Source organism: Varanus komodoensis, unplaced genomic scaffold, assembly GCF_004798865.1.
Source record: "Varanus komodoensis strain SLA01 unplaced genomic scaffold, ASM479886v1 scaffold33, whole genome shotgun sequence".
Taxonomy (NCBI): Eukaryota; Metazoa; Chordata; class Lepidosauria; order Squamata; family Varanidae; genus Varanus; species Varanus komodoensis.
This window is the reverse complement of record NW_025335817.1, coordinates 6,747,606-6,768,981: the sequence shown is the minus strand read 5'-3', so window position 1 is coordinate 6,768,981 and position 21,376 is coordinate 6,747,606. Positions and strand designations below refer to the sequence as shown.

Here is a 21,376-nt window from a genome sequence, read left to right as displayed (position 1 = left end):
TGTGTGTGTGTGTGTGTGTGTGTGTGTGTGTGAGAGAGAGAGAGAGAGAGAGAGAGAGAGAGAGAGAGAGAGAGAGAGAGAGAGAGAGAGAGAGAGAGAATCTAAAGCAACCTGATCTGGTTTCACAGAGGATGTGTTTGGCTAAAAATTACCCTTTTCCTCTATGGGAATTAAAATACGGGATCCCCGTGTCCTTCCCTTGCTGGTGAAAAAGCTGCACAAGGATATGATTTTGAGTTTAAACAAACAAGAAAGAAAAGAATTACCCTTTGTTTCCTGTCCTACTGCTCAAACTCAGTCTGCCCAGTGTGCATTGGGCTTTTTGTCTTTTGGATGCAGAAAAAGGACGCTTGGAACTCCCTCTAGGGCCTTATTTTATATTGTTTTTACATGGTTTGATGTCTGCAACCCGCCTAGGGAGCTGTGTGGCTAATGAGGCAGGCAAAAAACCAAATAAATAAATAAAATAGAGGAAGCAGAGGGTAGATTTTTCTTGGGACAATGCTCAGTGCTGCTTTGTTGACTATTTCTGTAAGTTCCGGTGTATTCAGCCAAGCGGTTCTATCTTTGGCCGTGTGGCTTTGAGATGGTGCGTGCGTGTGTGTGTGGTGGGGGAAGTACACATTCCAAAGGTTTATCCAGACCACAGATTTAAATCAGTATCACACTAATTTAAGGGCTATGCTCATCGGTTATCTCAAGAAATTGTAATAGTCAAGAAAACTTTGTTAAAGACCCTGAAGCCCTTGGTCATACTTTAGAACCCAGAGCTCCACTGGGAATCATGGCAATTCAACAGATGCAAATCTGGTTTAAATTTGCAATGTGGACATTAAAATACACTGGAGAAGTGTGTGGTGTGTGTTTTGCTCTGCACGCCAACAGGAAGAAAAAGGAGGAACTCTGATCACACTCCCTTTTCCCCTCAGTCCCCACACACCACTTGAAGCACATATCTTGATGTTCAGTGACCTGCTGGAATGTTCCCCATTTGTTTAAGTGAAGCTATTCAGCTATGCCAGCCAGTTCTAGTTCAAACAAAAACAGCATGCGTCCACCTTCAACTTACTGTATCACACCCATGTAATTTTCAACTTGGACCGCCGTGGCTCGTCTCCAGTCCTTTTTAAATCCAAGCACTAAAGTATTTGGTTTCATTCTGCCCAAACCAGAGGCCTAGCAAGATAAAAACATGGTGTTTAAAAAGACTCATGTGCAAGGTTTGCCCAAAAATGAGGAGTAATGGCAGAAGATAACCGAAGTAATGTTCCAGAGGGATTTAAGATTAAATTGCATTTGGAGAGTGTCCTTCATGCTTGCACCCAAGCAGCACACATAAAGATTAGCTCTAAATCATCTCAGCTATAAATGGTTTTTAGATGACAGAAATGTAGCTTTGCTAAATTAGCACTCATCTGCATTTCTTCAGATGCACACTCATTAAAGCAGAGGAATCATTTAAGTTCAACAGAGTTTTCATGCTACTGGTAGTGTGCTCATTTTTAACATGATAACCCCACATTTTATATCCATAATGTAAGCAAAGTACAAGGTTCCTCTAAAGAGTGCTACTACGATTTAGAAAGATGTGAGCAGGTCCTTTTACATGGGGATAACTTTGATCCATTTAAGACTGCAATCCCGTGCACACCTGGTTGAGTTGGACCTAATGGGGACGGTGGAAATTTGGACTTTCATATGCTCAGGCTGTATGATTTTCAGTATCCATGGAGACTGTGGCTTTCTAGCTGAGCACAGGTAATCCCTCTTGGGATGCTCTTCCTTCCATCTTGAATGAACATGCAAGGAGAGGGGCATCCCAGGCCTGTCTCATCCTCTCCTCATTCAATTGCCCTGTACCCACTGAAGGATCCTCAAATAACCCAGAACCCTGATTTTTTTCTGTGTTTCCATTTAATACAGGACAAAGAACGCTGAAGAAGGCTGCAGGATCCTACGATCTGTATGATAATTCTTGGAGCGATTTAAGAAAATGTTTAAAAGGCTAGATAAACAGGTGACATCAGCTTCCAAACGGAGGTAATTTGTAGGTGAAAGTGAAGGAGGGAACAGTTATTGGCATTTGCTGTATTGGACTTAACCTGCAATGTTTGCAGATTCAGGAATGAACTCATTTTAAAGCTCATTTCACACACACACATGTTGATAACACAACTTAGTCATAATTTAGTTCCACTGATTTCAGTAGGTTTGCTCTGAGTATGATTAAGTCTAAGGTTCAGTACAGTCAATCCACACATTTAGCTGATAACCAACAACTCTCTAGATGTAAATGCATAAATAGAGAAGCCCTGGATTGAGAAAAAATGGTTGTTCTTAGAATCTTTGGTAACACACTGTGAATTTTCTGTTGAATTTGTGTCCAATCAGCCTCTACATGAGAACTGATAATTTAAACCAGGTGTGGGGAACTTCAGTCCCAGGAGCTTGGGGCGGCCAAGCCCCCTTCCCCTGAACCACTGATGGTTAAAGAGTTTTCCCAGTTTTGTGTAGTTCCCCAGCCTTCAAAATGGTCAGAATGTCTCCTCTAAGGCTTAGCTGAGAGCTTTAATACGCAAGAATTGTTTAGCTTTTGCTCTCCCTCTTTTGCCTCTGGTCTTACTCTGTGTGCCTTCACACCAGATCAACTCTGATGTGGCCCCCGAGCACATCTCCAAAATAGGAACCAGCTCTTCAGCTAGAAGTCTTCTAAACAAGCATGTTCATAGGAAGACATGACCAAAGATCCAGGGATGCAAAGAACGGGGTGTTTTCTAGGGAGGTTTTGCAGTCCCTAGAGAAGCCAATTGGGCAATGTCACTTTATAGTTTTCGTGTCAAAGCAAACTTTGTTTTAAAGAAAGCCTGCCATTTTTGTCATTCCTTGATCTTAACATTGCCTGTTAGTGTTTTCTGTGGTTTTCATTTGGATTTTGTGCAGTATCTTTGGTTATTTACACTTAGATGAAATAATAAAAGAAATAAAGGGATTGGACATAGCTCTCTTTGTTTTATCCTCATAGCAGCATGGTGATTTTTGAAAATAGTTTGTATATACTTGTAAACCAGAAAGTGGGTTTGGAAAGCAGTCTCCCGATTCTTAAAAAAAATATGGAAATAAAACTAAGGAATACTTCTGATTTCAGAAGCATTCGTGTGTTTATTTTGTTTGATGGCACATGGTGTGTGTATATAGCAGACATTATATTACATTGTATTTAGATCCCACTTTTTTTTCTTGTGAGCAAGCCAAGCCGCTTGCACAGTTCTCAGCCACTCCATTTTTATCCTCACAACAACCCTGTAAGTTACAGTTGGGCTGAGAGACCATAACCAGGACCAAGTCAGCCGGTGAACTTCATGGCTGAGTGGGAACTAGAACCTGGATCCCACAAGGTCCTCACCGCACTCTTAACCACCACAGAGACACTCTGATCCCAAAGACATAGAGTCCAGTTTAGTGCAGGGCAGCCTCAAACATTCAGATGTGTTTAGGATTATATTCCAGAGCCTCGTTGTTCTTCTGCCCAGGATAAACATCTGTCCATTATCGCCCAGTTTGTGTGCAACAGTGATGCAGGGTTGTTGTTTTTAATAGGTTACCTGGAAGGAGTCCGCAGGCTTGGTCATATAGTTGGCTCTTTCCCACTAGGCTCTTTTTCAGTAGCAAGAAAACAATCCAGAGGGAGACTCCAGTCCCAGAATTCTGACTTGTCTCCCGCCTGACAAACCAACATTGGAACCTAGGATTCACCTTCAGGTTCCAATTCTGGCTTGCCAGGGAAGTAGCAAGCCAAAGTTCCAGGTTCAGACATCAGGCGAGACAGGCCAGATTGGGGTGCCTTGGACTGCTTAGCTGCTCCCATTGGCAGGCACAGCCAAGGAGGAGCCAATCAGCGGCCAGGTGAGTTGCCCACGGTGTCCTGAGTTTTAAAAAACTTGGATTATTGTTAGGCCAACGTGTGAAAGGTCTAAGAAACTGCACGGATGGTTTTACTATGTGAAATAGGTTTTGCTGTATAATGTGCTATAAAATGTCGTATGCCCTGCATATGAATAGGCAAGGGAAGCCATTTGCAAGGAGCATTTGTAGTCGCAGACATTTGCCGGGCACCCTTAAGGCATCTCCATTGACTCCAAGTCCACACTCACTTAATATGGGATTGATTTGTTCATTTCATCGTTCCGTCGCCAGAATCCAGAATTGCTTCTGAAATAACCCGTACGACAAAGAGAGGTGCCCTCAAGATACAGTTCTGCGTTTACAAGAGATTATCCACGTACGCGACAAGGGCTCTTAACGAATAAACAGCCGTTCTTCACGCAGCAGAGACGGCTGTAAAGCAATACTCCTCGCACGTGGTCTGCAAATAGAGAGCTTACTTGGAGGAGACTTTTGACGCCATCTCGAAAGCTGTCGGCCGCCACGCCGGCATAAAAGGCTCTTCTTTTGTTCTTTGTCAGCCAGGCCTGCTTCGTTGCCATGCCACTGTTCATCTCTGTAACGCACAGCTTGCGTGGGCCCTGCATGACACAACTGCATATTAGGGAAAGGACTTTGTATTATGTAGCACACAATAGCGTGATTTTGAAGGAGTTCCTGAGTCTGGTGTAAGGGGATGGAAAAAGTGCCAGGGAAAAAGACATTTCTACAAAGGATTCCGGAGAGACGGAGCCTTTTGAAATGAAGCCTGCTGGTCATGTCACTCGCTTTCTGTTCCAGGAGGATAAGTGTGTTAACATCACTTAGTTAGAGTGATAGCAGGCAGAGAGTCGCTTGAATATGTATCACTAAAAGCAGGTGCTGTCGCTCTTAAATATTCAGAAGAATGGCATAGAGTTAACACAGCAGCCCCATCTGTAATTCAGTTAAATGGAAGTAATTGGATTTCAGGTGATTTAGGGCCAATTATTGCATATAGCCTGCTAGTGTGTGTGTGTGTGTGTTTGTGTGTGTGTTGTCATGGTGTTCTTAGGAATGCTCCGAGAGGAATTGAGTTGCAATCTTGACACAATGCAGAGTGCTTACAGAAGTCAGCCCTGCATGGGATCGATTTCTTTCTTACATCATAAGTTCCTTGTGTCTCATTTTTATTAGCCAATAAAACTAAGCTCAGCCTACATTGCAGAGGAGGAGCAAAGCAACCAAAATGCTTACACTAGCACAGCATCTTATGTTAAATATTTTAGAAATAAAAATCTACTAATACTGCACTAAGTCAAAAGACTTGCCGACCTGAAGCTCTTCTGTACCCTAATTATGTTCCCACTGGGACTCAGCAGTAAAACTTCCACTGGCTCCAACCGTGCAGGTCAACTAGGCAAAGAAAGATCAACTAGCTCCTGCTTTGGACTGTGCTGCAATATTTGAATTATTTAGGAACATTTTCCCATAAAAGAGCACTTCATCTAGGCATGAAACTGTCTAATTCTAGCCTTTGATTTGAACCTGCGGCTACTGTCTTTGAAGAGAGCGCTCTGATTTAATGCACCACGTTAGCTTCCAAAACAGATGCTGCAGACCTTCCTTTTATTTTAAGTTGTATTGGAAGTTGGGAAATGTTGCCATTTAAACCCATAGTGATCCCCACTCTTTTGGGGGCTGCTGCTGACTCTAGTGCCCCTGGTTCAATACCCCTCGCTTGCTTGGCCTCTCTCACTGCCTGTCCCTTGTCCCTGCTCTCAGCAGGGCATCCGGAGGTGGGCACTGCCATGGATGGTGACTTGCAGGGTGTGTGTATGGGGGGCAGACACCTCAGCGGTCCTACTGTACAAACTTTTGCCTTTTTGTCCTCTCTGTTTCTTTTGTAGTAGTGAACTATGCAGGTAATCCTCAGGTTATGGTCAAGTTCCATTCCTGAGAACGTCCTTAAGTCAAATTTGTACGTAAGTCAGATCATATGAGTAAACCAAATAGTATAGGTATATATTTTACCTTTCTATACATATAAGGCAGTTAAGAAACAGTTCAATATTCATTAAAACATCGTAAACACAATACAACATTGTAATAATGATAATAATACAGTAATAATAAAGTAACTACAGGTACTGAGGGAAGAGAGAAAGAATCTGTACATAGGTATCTATGTGTGCAGGTACACAGTATTGTAAAAAAAGTGAGTAAGATAAACAGTTCTTAAAGCAGTTTAGAGTATTCCTGAAATAGCATTAACTGATGAAGATGGAGATGGACCTGGTGCTGGAGAATCAGAGTTTGAATGTGCTGCTGGGGGTGGGGTGGGGGGGTTACCAATGGAGTCGCTTTCTTGAAGTAGGCCTCAAGGGTTGTTTGCATAGCCATTCTCTTTTTTCTTATCACAAATGGCCTTGTAGCAGTGGAGGGCCAGGTTACAAGGGCAAACACAACAGAAGAGCCAAAGGGAGCTACATGCCATACATGTGTCCCAAAACACACTGGCTTGGATACCCTTGAGCTGATGCTATGGAACAAAAAGTTGTGAATATTCTATCTCTAGGGAACTAGGCTTTAAACACATCACATAGTTCCTGAGAGATACGTTGCATAGTTCTTTAGAGATAGCCTTGACAATCTCTAGCAAATCTCTATCTCTAACGAAAAGCCATGACTATCTCTGTCACCAGTGATTATGCAGCCACTGGTGATGCATTAGCAAACACATTGCATAGTTTCCCAGCAATATGCATGACTTTTCACTAGAACTATTCATATAGGGCTTATGGCAGTCCATGCATTCGTAAGTATGAGTTGTTCATAACCTGGATGTTCATAACCTGTAATCTCCTAGTGCCTTCCTGCTGGCACCCTTTTTCTCACCAGAGGTGGATCTTTCCACTGTCCCCACCACCCCCAGGGGAGTAGTACAGCCCACTTTGCTCTAGAACATCGGGCATTTGTTCTTCAACTGGCCTAAGAGAAATCTTGGAGCATTGATTGTCCCACTGACACTGAGTCGGAAGGCTTTTGTGTCCAGCGGAAAGGCTGAAGTGAAGTGGCAACCAGCTCCTGGAAAACCCTTCAATTGACCTGATTTTCTAGCCTTTGTTTGTTTCAGTATTTTAACACTGTAAGCTGCCTTTGATGCCCTGGCATAAAGGTGGTATATAAATGCATAAAGGAATGCAAGGAAATGCATAAATACATAATGGTGCTTCCATTTCCAAGAGCTGCTGACTCTCTCAAGCAGAATGGCCTGTTCTGCTGCTCCCTGCTCTATTTTAATTTGTCTGAGGATCGTTATTGTTTATGAACCAGATTATTCACTTGGTGTGCTGTCCTCCTTTGCCCCCATAAGCCATCTTGTGGGGCCTCACGCAGAGGAGAGAGAATAATATTCTGAACAAATAATGTGGAGAGAGGGCCCCTACGTGGACAAGTGCTGGATGCAGCAAATCATGCATTCAAGAAGGACTAGGCTGTAGGCCTGTGTCCACTGCACTGGCCAGCGTTTCCCCACAGAGTGGAGACAGAACACATAGGTAACTTCTTTCCATGACCCGAGTTACCTCCTGGGGCCACGACTTTGTGTGAAGCAGGCTGTGGACTGAACTTACCATGTATACTTCGCAACAGATGCAGAGACCATTGCTCTTTGTGAATGAATGGGCAAGATCTAGCAGAGCTGGTCTCGTCATGGGTGCTCCGGTTAATACTATGCACTGAGGTCTGAAAGCAAAAAGGGGTGTTAAATCTGGCAATGCATTTGTGCATGGCAAACTGGGACCCGCTTCCATGGTGACCTCACCTGAAATTTTTCACATGCTCTTCCACTGCTGTTAAATCCAGCGCACTGTCAACGGCATTAATGTAGAAAAGCGCCTGTGCTGATGACCCCCAATTTACCTCTGTTGTTGCAAAGAAAAATATCACATATTATAATGCTTTTCATTTCTGCCTTCTTTTGCAGAAGGCATCCACTTCTGATAAACTAAAGCTATGGAAATTTGACTTATGGGTGAGATGCAAAACAGCCTTATGGCATTTTTAGCCAGAAAAGGCAGAACTCCCAGCATTCTGCAGTCAGCATGACCGGGAAGCACTTTTGAGAAGATACATGCAGGATTATCCTGCCAGTTCACTGCCCTGAAAGAAGCTTTTAGTAATGGGATATTTTTCGTAATCGGGAATCTTTGCTTGCAGTAGATTTTGCTGTCTAATGAAAAGCTCACTGTAGTTCACATATAACCTCCTCTCCTATAAAACAGCAATTAAAGCAGCAAGTAACCCCCCACCCCATTTTTTGCAGCTTGACTTTATGAATGGGATCGACAGTGCAATCCTAGGAATGTCCACCGGGTGAGTTCATTGGGCCTCATTCCCAGGTAAGCAGATATAGAACTGGGGCGCCAAGCACTTGCCAATTCCTGGAGATGGGCTTATGATTTCCCCCAAATAAATGCAGATAGAAAAGAAGATGTGGCATACACTAATTAAGAGGGATAGCTTATCCAACATAGAACAGAGGGCTGGACTAGATGAACTTTAGTGTCCTTTCCAAAGCTATAGCTCTATGAATATGATCAAAGATATGGCTCCAATCTTCTTTAATTTCATCCCGTGTTGGGAATGAGAGGGCAGTTGCTCTTTCTATAAAGAACCTGGGCAGCCCTCTGAGTGGGATGGTGCGACCTGGTGTCCTGCAACAGCAGGGGGTTGGACTTGAAGGTCTTCATGGCCCCTTCCCACTCTACGGTTCTCTGATTCTCTGATTCTTGGTGTGCAATTCCAGGGCATGTGGATGGGTCGGGGGGGGGGGATCAGACTGTGGGCCAGTTCCAGGTGTTGAGAGGAGGTGCTCATCTCAAGGCCAGACTCGCCAGGTGCTCCGGCAGCCTCCACGAATAGCCCAGAGAGACAGTTATCCGGAGCATGCTTGAGACAGGAGAGTTCCTCAGAGACAGACGAAGCAAGTACGTGAAGTCAGCAGGTGTGGGTGGGCCAATTATAAGATTGGTGTGCAGAGAGGAGACATGTTCATTTCCAAAAAGGCTCTCCCAAAAGTATGCGGCCCAACATACTCATAAAGAGAACTCTTAGAAGTTCCTAGTGTTCTTCCATTCCTGTTGGAAGGAATACATTCTCATCTAGTTTTCTTACTAGAATTTCTCTGTGCTGCTAACACTGCCTGTCCTACGTTTCTTAGTTTGGGCCCAATCCCCACCTCCCTGAAGTTGTAGCAAAGGAGTTTAGCCAAAGTGTGTCTGTAACAATCTAAAAGATTTTTTCTTGGATGGCGTGTGCTTCCTGGACAGAGTCTAGAGATTTCTAGGAATTATCAACAATTTGGCTAAATTTTCTAACCACGTCTCAGAGAATGGTGAATTCCTGAGGTAGCTGACACACTGAGCGACAGTTTGGGAGTGCATGGAGCAACATTCCTTCTATGAAAGATGGTCCAACAGCCCCAGTCTTTAAGCAGTACAATGCAGAAGAGCCAGAGATACTTGAGCATGATGCGTTTAGGAAGTCCCATGCAGCAGGAGGTGATCAGAGCAAGCGTTACAGAATCAGCCCTTGGTGAACTGAGGAGGCCCCTGAAATATAGGCAGAACCAGCAAGAGAGTTCCAGGCCCTAGCAGAGTAGGACGGTGTCTGGCACAGAGCGTCTGTAATGAGCATGATACGAGTGACCTGCCACCAAACAAGATACAGGTGTGGAGCAGACAACTAATGAGGCATCGCAGAAGAAGCAGGTGATGCCGTGAATCTGAACAAGGGAGGGGCAGGCATGCAGGCAGCAGAGGATTCTGCAGGGTGAGAGGCAGGGAATCCTTGCCAAGGACTGAGCCGGGCAGCGGTGCGCCAAGGAAGGCCCAGGAAAGATGACTATAGAAGACGAGGTGGAAGCCAAGGCACATCTTGAAGTTACAGGGGCTGACTCAGCCATGTAATCACTGATCTCAGACACACTCAAAGTGGGCGAGTTACTAAGAAACCAGCACACCTGAAAGACTATGTATAAAGTTCTGGTTAATTTTTCTGTTTTACTTTTCTGTTTTTCAAAAGAGAAGGGATGCAACAATATACAGAGGAGAAGGTATCTTTCTGGGAGAAACCAGGAGGTAGCTGAGGGCAACATCCCCAGTTTTTGGCCTGAGGGGGAGTCAGGGGGGAAAAAGAGAAATAGCGCATAGTCAGGGAGAACACTGGAGAGGGACCCTTGTTTAAAATGAAAGCGTTTAATAGAGCCAAGTTTTATTGTTTTGCTCTGTGGGTTGCAATCCACCAGTTTTGAAATGACTGGACAGGGTATACCTCCTGCATACCATTCTCCTCAACCCAAAAGATAACAGCAAGGACCAAATTTTCTATTTCTGGTATTTTGTGTGAATTCAGAAATTCGTTCATTGGATAATGAGAGTTATGCTAGGATGCTGTGTCCCTCTGCCCTTCACATACCGTAAGGTCTTGGAAGGTTGCAGGACAATATTGGAGGGTTTAAAACCCATTTTAAGACTTGTTTGCTTTTGTATAACCAAGGTATCCCCCAGTATATAGAACAACATAATTTTAAGCAGCCCCGTTTGGCTTCCACAATGCTAATTCAATTATTTATCGGGTTGGTGGAATGACTATTAGATTAAAAGATAAAGGAGAACAGGTTTTTTGACCAATGCGAGTGGCCTATGAAGGGGGACTGAACAGTACTGCCATAAAAGCCTTAATAGCAGATATGTCTGGAATCAGAACAATTTTTCCCGAGGTTGCTGTCTGAGTCATCTCCCTAGAGATATTTCTGGCAGGAGAGAGCAGGTGTGCTTCATGAAAGCAGTAACAGCCACCTGACAGGTAGAATTAGAAACTCAAGGTAGGGGTGAATAAAATTTTCTTAGGAACGATGGGTCTTTTAAAAAATGTATTTCCACTAGGGTTGGATTAAAAGCACTCTGGGGAATAAAAGATAATGGAGTAAGAGGATCGATCAAGGCAGACTTTGCAAAGCTGACACATTCTAGGTATGCTGGCTGGGGGAAGTTGCTGTTCAACAAATCTTGAAGGCTGGAGAAATCTGAATTAGGGATTAAGATATGCAGTGTCCTCCTCTTACATTTCTCTCGATGTATTTTCTTATAGGTAAGCTGGATATGTTGCCAACATGTATAGCTTATGTTTAAACATTTATTTGTCTGAATCACATAACATTTTTCTACGCATTTGTTGTGTGCTTGCCCTTCCCTACTCAGTTGTTTATGAGTTCTTTAGACAAGGTTATGACCTTCTAGTTTTGCTTCTATTTGGAAACCGTACTCTTCACATTAAAAAAAAAAAGCAGGGAAAATGGGGTATTATTTATGATTGGCAAAAGAAAGCACCTTTCCCTCTTGTGTATTTCCACTATTCTGCCTTACCACAGTGCCACCTAGAGGTTAAGTTGCAGAAAAATAGAAAGGAAATATTTCTGTGGTGCTCAGATCTCCGACTGTGACAAAACCGCAAGCAAAGGCAGCAGATTAACAACTTCATGTAGATGACAGGAATAACAGAACAGGGAATCCATAAACAATAATAGTGGAAGAGATCCATTTTTTCCCCTTAAGGAAATACTAATATTCCCTCATACCCTTTCTGAACTGCTCCTGAGGCTTATACACTGGAGCGAGCCCTTCTTCACCCGTGCACAGCAGTCCAGCCTTACCTGGCTTCTTATAGGTCACATAAATGTAAAGGAAGAGCTCGATGGCGTAAGTGATGACAGCAGCCCACCAGTTGATGACAAACATGACCCCGCAGCACAGCAGGGCTCCGAACAGGGACACCCACTTGTTGTAATACCGGAAAGCAGGTCTCCAGCCTGTGGAAGTCAGAGCAAGCGCGCAAGTCATGAGCAGGGAAGGGACATTGCGACCGTGCCCGTCAGTGTGTCCGCCTTACTATGTTCCCTGATGTTCCACCCCAACTTTCCCCAAGGAAGTGGCTATTTTAATCCCTGCTCCTAGTATATGCACAACTGTAGGTACATTTCATTTAAAAAAAAAAAAACAAGTTTTAGTATTATTTTTTTCCTACAAACTAACACTAAAACATCAGTCATCAGAGACATCAGACATACTGGATCAGCCCCCTACTCTTTTTTTTTAACAGTCCATAACCATATTCAAATCTATGCATAGTCCCGTTTCTCCAGCCAATAACAGAGTTCCAGGTTTGATAGAAATATGTATCCTCTTTCTCCTTCAGAGACAAGATCAATCTGTCCATTTCTGTGCAATCCAAGATCTTTTTTAAAATCCTCCAATGTTGGGCAAATACAATCCTTGCCGCAGTAATTGCATGTAGAATCAGGTATGTTGCTTGATTATCAAAGTCATCAGAAATAATGCCTAATAGGAAAACCTCAGGTTTAAATATTAAAGGTTTTTGTAACATTTCCTCAATCCATTTATGTATTTTAACTGTAGGTGCATTTCATGTTTACAATGAAAAGGAACTACCCCCAGACAGCACAAACTTTCCAGCTTGGCTGCACCAGACTGTCATTTCCTAGCAACTCAGAGGCTGCATGCTAGAGAAATCACTGGCTCCAGAAGGCATCGTCTTTATCCAGCTGGTTTTTGCAGGTTTTTGCAATGCTTCGAGCAGAATCCTTGAAGAGCTGGAACCAAGTCTCAGGAGTGTGTCAACTGCTGCTAGGAGACCTGCTTGCTGCTTTGGTTCGGGCAGTGGCTGTGGCAGAGTGCTTGTGACACACGCCTTGATTAATTTCGGAAATATGTTTAAAGTGGTGCAAAATGACTTTTTGCCAATATGTAGAAGGATAGGGGGCGCTTGTTTGAGTAAGCTCTTTCCCCCATCTCCCCTCTCCCGTGTATCAAAACTATATCAAAACATATTTTAAATATGTTAAAGCTTCTAAGAAATATCAGTATAATCATAACACCTTGGAGCAGGAGGCACATATAGGAGAGTCTTCTTAGGGTATGTAGGACCCAAACCATTTAGGACACGGTCCTGTAATGTCTGGGCAGAAAAGAGTCTTATCATTCTCAATGTTTCCCAGCCAGCATGGCTGCCTGGGACATGCAGAGTTTGGGACTTTATTCTGTCTGTCTTTATTCTGATTGCACCCCTGCATTGTGAAAGATGAGCACTAGAACAGCATGTGGAGCTCAGAGGAACTAGCTCTGAGCAGAGCTCCAGGTTTTATAAAGGCCCAGGCAGCTTAAACTTAGGGATTCTCTGGCATCCACATGGGCAAAACCCGTTTTGAAAACATGGGTTGCTCTTCTATCATCCACATCGGCCCCTGCAGCTACTCCTCACTCCTTGCAACTCTTACTTCGTGGATGCAAAGCTTTGAGGGGCCAGTCCTGACACTTGTTGGCCTGCACAATGTTTCCTCTTTCCACAATTTCGGCCTTTGTGCTGGGAAAAGTTAACACCTTTCCCAGCTGGGAGTTAAGGACAATGCCTGGCAATGGAGGCAAGCTGGGTTCGGCTGTTCTCTGCGTGGACCAAGTTGCCTCGCCAGACGCAGAGGCAATGCTGGCTTCTAACGTGGCCGCACCTGGGCTCAGTGCTTGGCACGGCCTACGGAGAGCTCCCTTCATCGGGTGGCTGCTGATGTGAGCTGCATCCCAGACCACATGCCGGGAGCCCCTAACAGGGTGAGGATGAGTAGATCTTGGCATGGCGTCCACGGTTGGCATGTGCCCTGCTCCCCCAGAGTCGGGCTGCAGCCCCAGTGTGCCAGCCCCAAGAACCACCCCTGCCGGCCCCTTGAGGCCATCTTCCACAAGAAGGCCAGGAAGAAGGCTTCCTACCTGTCCCTGCCAAACTCGTTCCAGCTGCAACCAACCCAGGAGTGCCCTCCGCAAGTCTCCAGGTCAGGCCCCTCCCCTTCCCCTCCAGGGCCACCTGTGCCTCGGGACAAAGCAGAGCCCCCAGGGCAGCCAGGGGGGCAAGCCCACCCTGAAGGAAACCCCAACAGAGCAATTCTGTGCATGCCTCCAGAGACGTCCGCTTCATTCAACTGCGCTCGCTCCCAAACGATAGAAGGATGGTAAACATAAACTGAGTCTCCATCCAGACAAGACGGAGCTGCAGTTGTAGGTGGTTCATTTGTCCAGTGGGGAAATAGTCAACCCATCCTGGATGGGGTCGCACTCCCCCTAAGGGTCAGGGTTCATAATTTGGGGCTGCTCCTAGATTCTGAATGGCCGCTGGAGTCACAGTGGACTCAGTGACCAGGAGCTTGGTCTGATTTACCAATTTCAACCCCACCTGGGCAGGCAGAGTCGAGAAAAGTGACCCATGCTCTGGTAACCTCTTGCCTGGGCTACTGGGATGCGCTCCATGTGGGGCTGCCTTTGAAACGGTCCGGAAACTTCAACTGGCTTAAAAGAGGGTAGCAAGGCTGCGAATGGGACTGGCCGGCAGCAGCACATCACCCCCGTCCTCTGTCAGTCGCGTTGGTTACCACTTGAAGCCAGGCCTGATTCAAAGTGCCGGCATTACAGTTCAAAGTCCTAAACGGTTTGGGGCCTGGGCGTTTGAAGAAATGCCTCAGGCAGGTGCCTGCGCAAATCCTGGGATCATCAGCAGAGGTCCTTCTCACAGGGTCCCCTCGAAAGGAAGTCTGGCTAGTAGGGGAAGGGCCTTCTCGGTTGTGGCACCCCATCCGTGGAATCAGCTCCCCAAAGAAGTGGGCCTGATGCCTGGTTTTTTTCTTCCTGGTGCCCAATGAAAACCTTTTTATTTCCCCAATATTTGAATAGTTAGAGTTTTATTTTCATTTTTTACTATATTTTACTACTGCACCTCTGGAGCGATTTAACTGTGGGCATTGGTGGGTAGATCATTGTTCACTGTATTACTGCATTTACATTAATCATATTATAACGATTTCATGACTGTTTTATGTCAAAAGTTGGCATTTTTTATTACTATGTTGTGAGCCACCCAGGGAGCTTCTGGGCAGATGGGCAGTGCAGAAATATAACAGATAACTAGATACAAGGCAGGACTCCGATCCTCCTAATACGGATGGAGTGGAAGCGTTGCTAGGGAGCACGGTTTCTGTCCTGTTCTCCATTCCACTGAGCACCGAATGGGCTGAGGCCCCACAATTGGCTGAAGGAAAAGAGCCATCGAAAAGAAGTGGGCCCATCTTTTCTGTTTTGACTTTTTGGAGTGAAACTAGTCCCGAAACAATCACAATATCCGAATATTGTGCACCACGATTGCTATGGAGCACCCTCCTGGTACAGTTCTGGTCTGCAATTGTGTTAGCTCTGTGGATAATTAGGGGAAGTTGTCTTTTTAAACCTGCCCTTTGATCAGGAAGCAGCTTGAAAACTGAGAAGAAAAGGGTTGATATATATACTTACGCCACCACAGCGGTTTCCTTCTTGCTGGAAAAAAAAGGACTCTTTTTCCTCAGCTGAAATAAACAGCTACGTGTGGTGCAGGGAATGATGGGCAGCAGTAGGAAGTTGCCTCTTTTATGAGTAAAAAATAGGGCTGCGAGTGCAATTCAGTCTCTGGGTTGAGCAGATTAATTAGTGGCAGCTGGGTGTGAGACCTACATTATTTTCTGAGACTAGACTGGGTTGCAGAAAAATCCGAATAATGACTTTCTAGCCATAAAAGGTAGCTTTTGTTTAATGCACATTTCTTCTAATGACTCAGAAGGATATTAGAGTATGGCAAAATTCAGATTACACAAATGTATTTGATGATTCATTTCATAAACCATCAGTTGATACTGTTAGTGGAAAGACCCCAAATGGACAATGCCTGGAATATGGTGGGATCAGCTGGTTAAAAGTAACACAAATATACTGAGTTTTAAAATTTAGCATTTTTCTTGGATCAGTTGTGCTTTCCAGTGGTATATTGTACATCTCACTCCTCCTGGTAAAAAGGCGTATTTGCCTTTATTTTTCTTTCTTTAGTTTTTAAATCTTATTTTGTAAAAGAAAAGGGGAAAATTTTTGTGTTGGCCTATGCTTGGATGTACCTTAACTCATTGGTGTATGTGCCAACATAATATCTTAAGATCTATTTTTAAATACCGTGAATAACAACATCTAAAAATAACAGTAATCATAACAGTATCCTATCTGCCAAACTGATGCAGTCCACCATCCTTCATGTTAGCTGACCACGTTTAATAAAATGGTTCTGTAACCTGCATGGGATTTTTTGTCACTTTGTTGCTATTTTGTTTTTCAGATATTGTGCATGTTTGCTTGAGCCTCTTTGGGCTGGAAAACATGATAAATAAATTATTTTCAAGCACCTAACTGCCTGGACCACATGGCTGATGGTAGGGTTGGATTTGACAGGGGGCAAGGTATGCACCCTTAATACAGGCAGTCCCCAGGTTAATGAGTTCTGTTCCTGAGAAAAAGGATATTCATATTTAAGTCAATTTTGTATCTAAGTCATGTATGCAGTCACCCCTCCCACACACACACACACTTGTGCGGGTTAGGGGCACAGGTCCCCCATGAACGTGGTAAAACCGCAACTCTCTCTATCATGCCTGCCCAGACTTACCAGTGCTTCCTCTTTGCAGTAAGGAAATGCCAGAGAGATATTACTCTCTGGATGGGCAGGGCAGGAAGACATGCTTTGGAGGCCCCCCTCTATCCCCTTCCACCCCCCTCTCTCTATGGTGATGCTTTGGAGGCCTCCCTCTCTCCGCTTTCGCTTCCCCTCTCTCTATGGTGATGCTTTGGAGGCCTCCCTCTCTCCCCTTTCGCTTCCCCCCTCTCTATGGTGATGCTTTGGAGGCCTCCTTCTCTCCCCTTCCACCCCCCCTCTCTATGGTGATGCTTTGGAGGCCTCCCTCTCTCCCCTTTCGCTTCCCCTCTCTCTATGGTGATGCTTTGGAGGCCTCCCTCTCTCCGCTTTCACTTCCCTTCTCTCTGTTGCGATAATGCTTTTCCACAGTAATTTAAAATTTATAGACTTAATGGCAGTTTATTCATAAATACTGGTCGTTCATAACTTGGACATTCATAACTCAAGGACTGCCTGTGTATGTTTAGGATGTCATCATCTGGCCGGTAGGCACTGTCTTGACAGACACAGAAACTGTCAAAGACTGCGCCAACCTTGGAAAAGGGCCTTGCACCTGACATGGTTCCGTCTGCTCCAGCTCTGAAATCAGAGGACTGGCTTCAAAGCTGGCTCTGTGCAGAGGGGACGGGGACGGGGACGGGGGCGGCTGAGGCACTGTCATGCTGCATGCAACCCCAGCAGTGCTTCAGCCTCCTCGCCTCAGAGGAGAAAACAGTTAGTGCGCCAAAACCATTCAGATGGCCCCCTTGCATTGTGCTGCTATTGCCTTGGCACCCATTCCAAGGGGAATGCGATAGATGAGTTGCCCACTAGAACTATCCCAATATATAGCAAGCAACTTCTAGCCAGCAAGTAATAATTTAGCAGATTTGTCACCAGCATTTTATGCAATGCGAATCAGTTAGGGAAAGGGCTAAACTGCATTCTAAAAAGGACAACAACTCTGTGATTAACTGGGTGGTACCTAGAAGAAACCTGATCCTTATCACTGATATAAAAGGAAATACCTCAGTGAACGTCAGCCATGCTCTTCTGGGAGGCCTGGCCGTGGAGCCAAGAGACTGGCTTCCAGTATGGGCCCTCTGGCTACAGGATGTAAATGATAACATGATGTTGGCCCAGAGCCTCAACCCCGCTTTCTGGGGACGGTACCCAGTTTTAGAAGAACGAGCTAGCATATATCTAATAGATAGAACTGAAAATAGAAAATGAAAGTGAACCTGGAGATTTGGCGTATGATGCATGGAAACAAGAGAAGTTGATCAGTGCATAGGAAGCCAAGAAGAAGTTGGAGATGATGGGAGCGATGGTGTTCAGTTCCGCTGCAAGAAAGAATTGCAAAACAGACGTTGAGTGAGGGACTGTGTAGGGCTGGTTGCACCACTGGGCAGAGAGGTGTGACAGCCTAGCTGACTGGGCTCTCATAAAAGGGCAGCAGTGTGTCCCTGCTGTTATCATATTGCATTTATATCCCCCTCTCCCCCTCTTGTGAGGAGCTCAAGCAGCTTCCATGGCTCTATTTTATCCTGGCAACGGCAGCCCTCTGAGGTACATTAGGTCGAGAGTGAGTGACTGTCAGAAGTCATGGCCACGTGGGGACTAGAACCTGGATCAGCCAGGACCCCAGTCCGACACCCAGCACCACAGGTTGGCTTTCACTGCATTTTTGTGCCAGGAAGTGGAGAGCTTCTGGGATTTCCTCAGGCGCCAAAATATTCCAAAGGGCCTCCTTGCACAAGGTCTGGTCTCGTTTCCGAAGCCCTCTGCAAGCTATTTGTTCAAACCTGTGACAACAGTGGTGCCAGCATCCAGGCTGTGGGGAGCTGAGTAACTGGCATGGGTACCAGGACCCAGGCAGCCAGGCTAGATTTCAAAGTCTAATCCCGATTGTGAGCCACAGTTCGAGGTCAGTGCCAGGAGCAGGAGAGCAAGGTCAGTCCAGTTCAAGAGGCAAAGTGTGGTCAAGCAAGCCAGGAGTCAGGAAACCGAGGAGACAATGCAGACAGGAGCAAATGGCAGTGGCAGGGTTCAAAAGTTCCGGTCACAACAAACAAGTAGCACTGCAGCAAGCCCAGAAACCTTCATTACCAAGGCAGCTTCTGGAGGAAAGGGCCAGTTCTTATATAGCTCTTCCCCTGGGGCTCCCAGGTGGTGCCCATGAAAGTCCCAGTCGCTGCAGTAGATTGGGGGAGCAATCCTGCAATGACCAGGGCTGTTATGCTGGTCCTTGGCCAGCAGAGGGAGCCCTGAAGCTGCCTCTGACCTTGACAGGTGGGCTGTACTTCCCCCAGCAATCCACTGGGTGGATGTGGGATGAGGGAAAGGGGGAAAGTGAGAGGGGAGGGAGGGGGGAAGTCAAAAAGGGGTGGGCTCACCACCCGCTTCATCCCTGAGAGATTCCCCAGAGAAGTGCAGACCTTGACAGACACAAGGCTCCAAACCCTTGACGGGATGTGCAAAATGTGGTAGAATTAACCAGCATCTGGCATTTCTGGCTCTTACTGTTTTGCATGCATGTGTGCACGCGCACACACGCTGCACGTCCCTTGAGAATTGCTCAGCAGAGTTTTTTGGCACTGGTACGCAAAGGAGCACTGCTGTGCTTGAGGAACCCTTGTTTTGATGCACTGTCCCATTACGTGATGTTCATTGCTGGTTTTTCGTCTGAACTTGTGCATTTGTATTCATGGAGGCTTTGTTGATTTTACTTTTTCATTGCTGATTTCAGTGTGGGCTATCAATCAGCCATCATCATGATTTAACTCAGCATTTGAGCAAGGTTTTTGCAGTGCAAGGTATCATGCAGCACATTCCTGCACTACGTAGGGGCTTTCGCGGCCTTTTCTTAGGGCTCCTTAGAAAGGGCAGGGGCTCTCCATTTGGGCTCATTATTGGCATTATTCTGCTGGACTTTCCGGTGTGTGTCACATGAGGCACACCCCAAACTGACCTCCTCATGCAGCTTCTGCTGTCATGTCATAGAATCTTTCAGAGAAGTTGCATCATGACCTTTCCTGTAGTGCAACCAGCGTGAGTTAAACCTGTGTTACTGTCCTGGGGCAAATGGGAGTGGCTTCAGCAAACAGGTGAGCTGGCGAAGTTGTGCTGCAATGGGGAGGCATCCTACCAGATGCCTTTTAAAAACAGGATCTGCTGTGCAGGTGTAGAGGTGTGAATCTCTGAATAACGCACATCTCTCTCTTGGCCTCAAGTGCTTGGTGAGGAACAGCTGTCTGAAAACCCCTGATATCCATGCCATGGTGCTCACGCCCGTGCAAGTCAGCATGTGCGAGGGGCGCGGGGAGCAACTGGCTGAAAATGCCCCAGTACACCTGCCTACTCAGAGGTCAATCTTATTGCCTTCAATGGGGTTTATTCCTGCAAAGCCAGCACTGGGTGGAAGGGGGCCACAGCTCCTCCTCGGCTTCTGGAAGGAGCTGTGAATTCATTTTTTGTTTTTGTTTGTAATATTTCTGCCATGTCATACCAGCAAATAAGCACAGATGGGCTCAAATGAAGGGAAACCCCCAATGAAGTCCTGAGGCCGATTTCCTCGCACACGTGTCCCCTTTCCAATGCCTCCTAATACTCCCATAACTGCATTTGTGTGTGACCCAAGGTCACACTTAAACATGACGCAAGCTACGCTGCATTCGTTAGCGTGTGGTACAACTGTGGTCAATATATTTTGCGTAACGACCACAGCAACACTTGAGAAATAGAAGGGGCTGTTGTGTCAATTCCCTATGGTACACAGCAACACAAAAAGGTTTTTGTACAGTGGCAAAGCACTGTGCATTCAAAATAGGACACCAGGTACAAAGTTAAAACATCAAAAGCCTAAACAAGCTACGATCGAACGCGTACGATTGCGCCTGAAAACGCCTAGGGATCAGTCCTGTGAACCTCTAACGAGGGGAGGTGGAATTCACTGCTCCAGTGGCTGGTAGGCTTTTGCGTTATGTAAACGTGTTCTTAAAACAAACAAAATATGAAAAACTTGAAGGGCACTGGGGAAAGTGCCTTGAAGGGCACCTGCTTGATTTCTTAATGTTCTGAACAAGACATCAAGCAGCTTCTTAAACAGAACAAAACCTTCCCTGAGGTCCTCTTATCCCAGTCTATTCCGCTGATAACTTGGTTGCCTTCCTGTTAGAATAATGGGACTCCTGGCATTGAGCCAGGCTTTGTCCCGTTATCCAGCCCCTTGTTTATCTGCAACTAGACCGGAGTGGGCAGGTCATGACATTTGGCAATGAGACCTTTGCTTTCTCCTTGGCCCAGCTTGCATTAAGAGGCTCTATCTTGATATCTGGTACTGCCCCGTTTGGCCTGATGAAATACAAGTCGACCACCAATGTGTGGAATCCAAGGACTGGGCAGCAAAGGGCATGTAAGCATATGGGTAACCATGCAGTCACTGAGAAGAGGGGCTGGTCCCTGCGGTGCACAAGCGTCTAGGGGTTTGCTCCAGGAGGATGCTAATCTGCCACATCTAATGTTTGTTCCCTTGCAGATGTGAGACCCAAGCAGTCCATAAAGTGTCCCTTTCCTGCGTTTCTCCTGCATGCCCCTAGGGGGCACTGTAGTATAGTGGAATAGTCGAAATACACACATCAAAAAAACATTTTCTTTCACTTTCAGAAGTAACACTGGATCGCCTCCACCTGAGTAGGGAATACTGAGCTCATAATAAATACCTCACAAGTCAGGATACACAGGCGATGTCATGAGTTTCTAGAAGCTTCTGTTGGGGAAAAGGGCTGAACACCTGTGTGGTGTGAACCTGGCTGGGCCTCGCCTCTACCCTTACTCACTGTAGCATGGTGGTGATGGGTTCTTACTCCTCTTTCTCAACACCTTCAGG

At 45.7% G+C, this 21,376-nt stretch overlaps 1 protein-coding gene across 2 annotated transcripts in view; it reads right to left on the bottom strand.

The window, feature by feature from the left end:
• Positions 1-21,376, bottom strand: part of SLC12A1 (solute carrier family 12 member 1) — a 54,841-nt gene that overhangs the window by 11,182 nt on the left and 22,283 nt on the right. For both annotated transcript variants that reach the window (XM_044438779.1, XM_044438780.1), the window contains exons 13-18: positions 17,730-17,831; positions 11,618-11,773; positions 7,727-7,826; positions 7,536-7,647; positions 4,383-4,523; positions 1,070-1,176 (exon numbers count right to left, since the gene is read on the bottom strand). In XM_044438779.1, the coding sequence (XP_044294714.1) occupies positions 1,070-1,176; positions 4,383-4,523; positions 7,536-7,647; positions 7,727-7,826; positions 11,618-11,773; positions 17,730-17,831 (718 nt within the window). The remainder of the gene's footprint in view (positions 1-1,069; positions 1,177-4,382; positions 4,524-7,535; positions 7,648-7,726; positions 7,827-11,617; positions 11,774-17,729; positions 17,832-21,376) is intronic.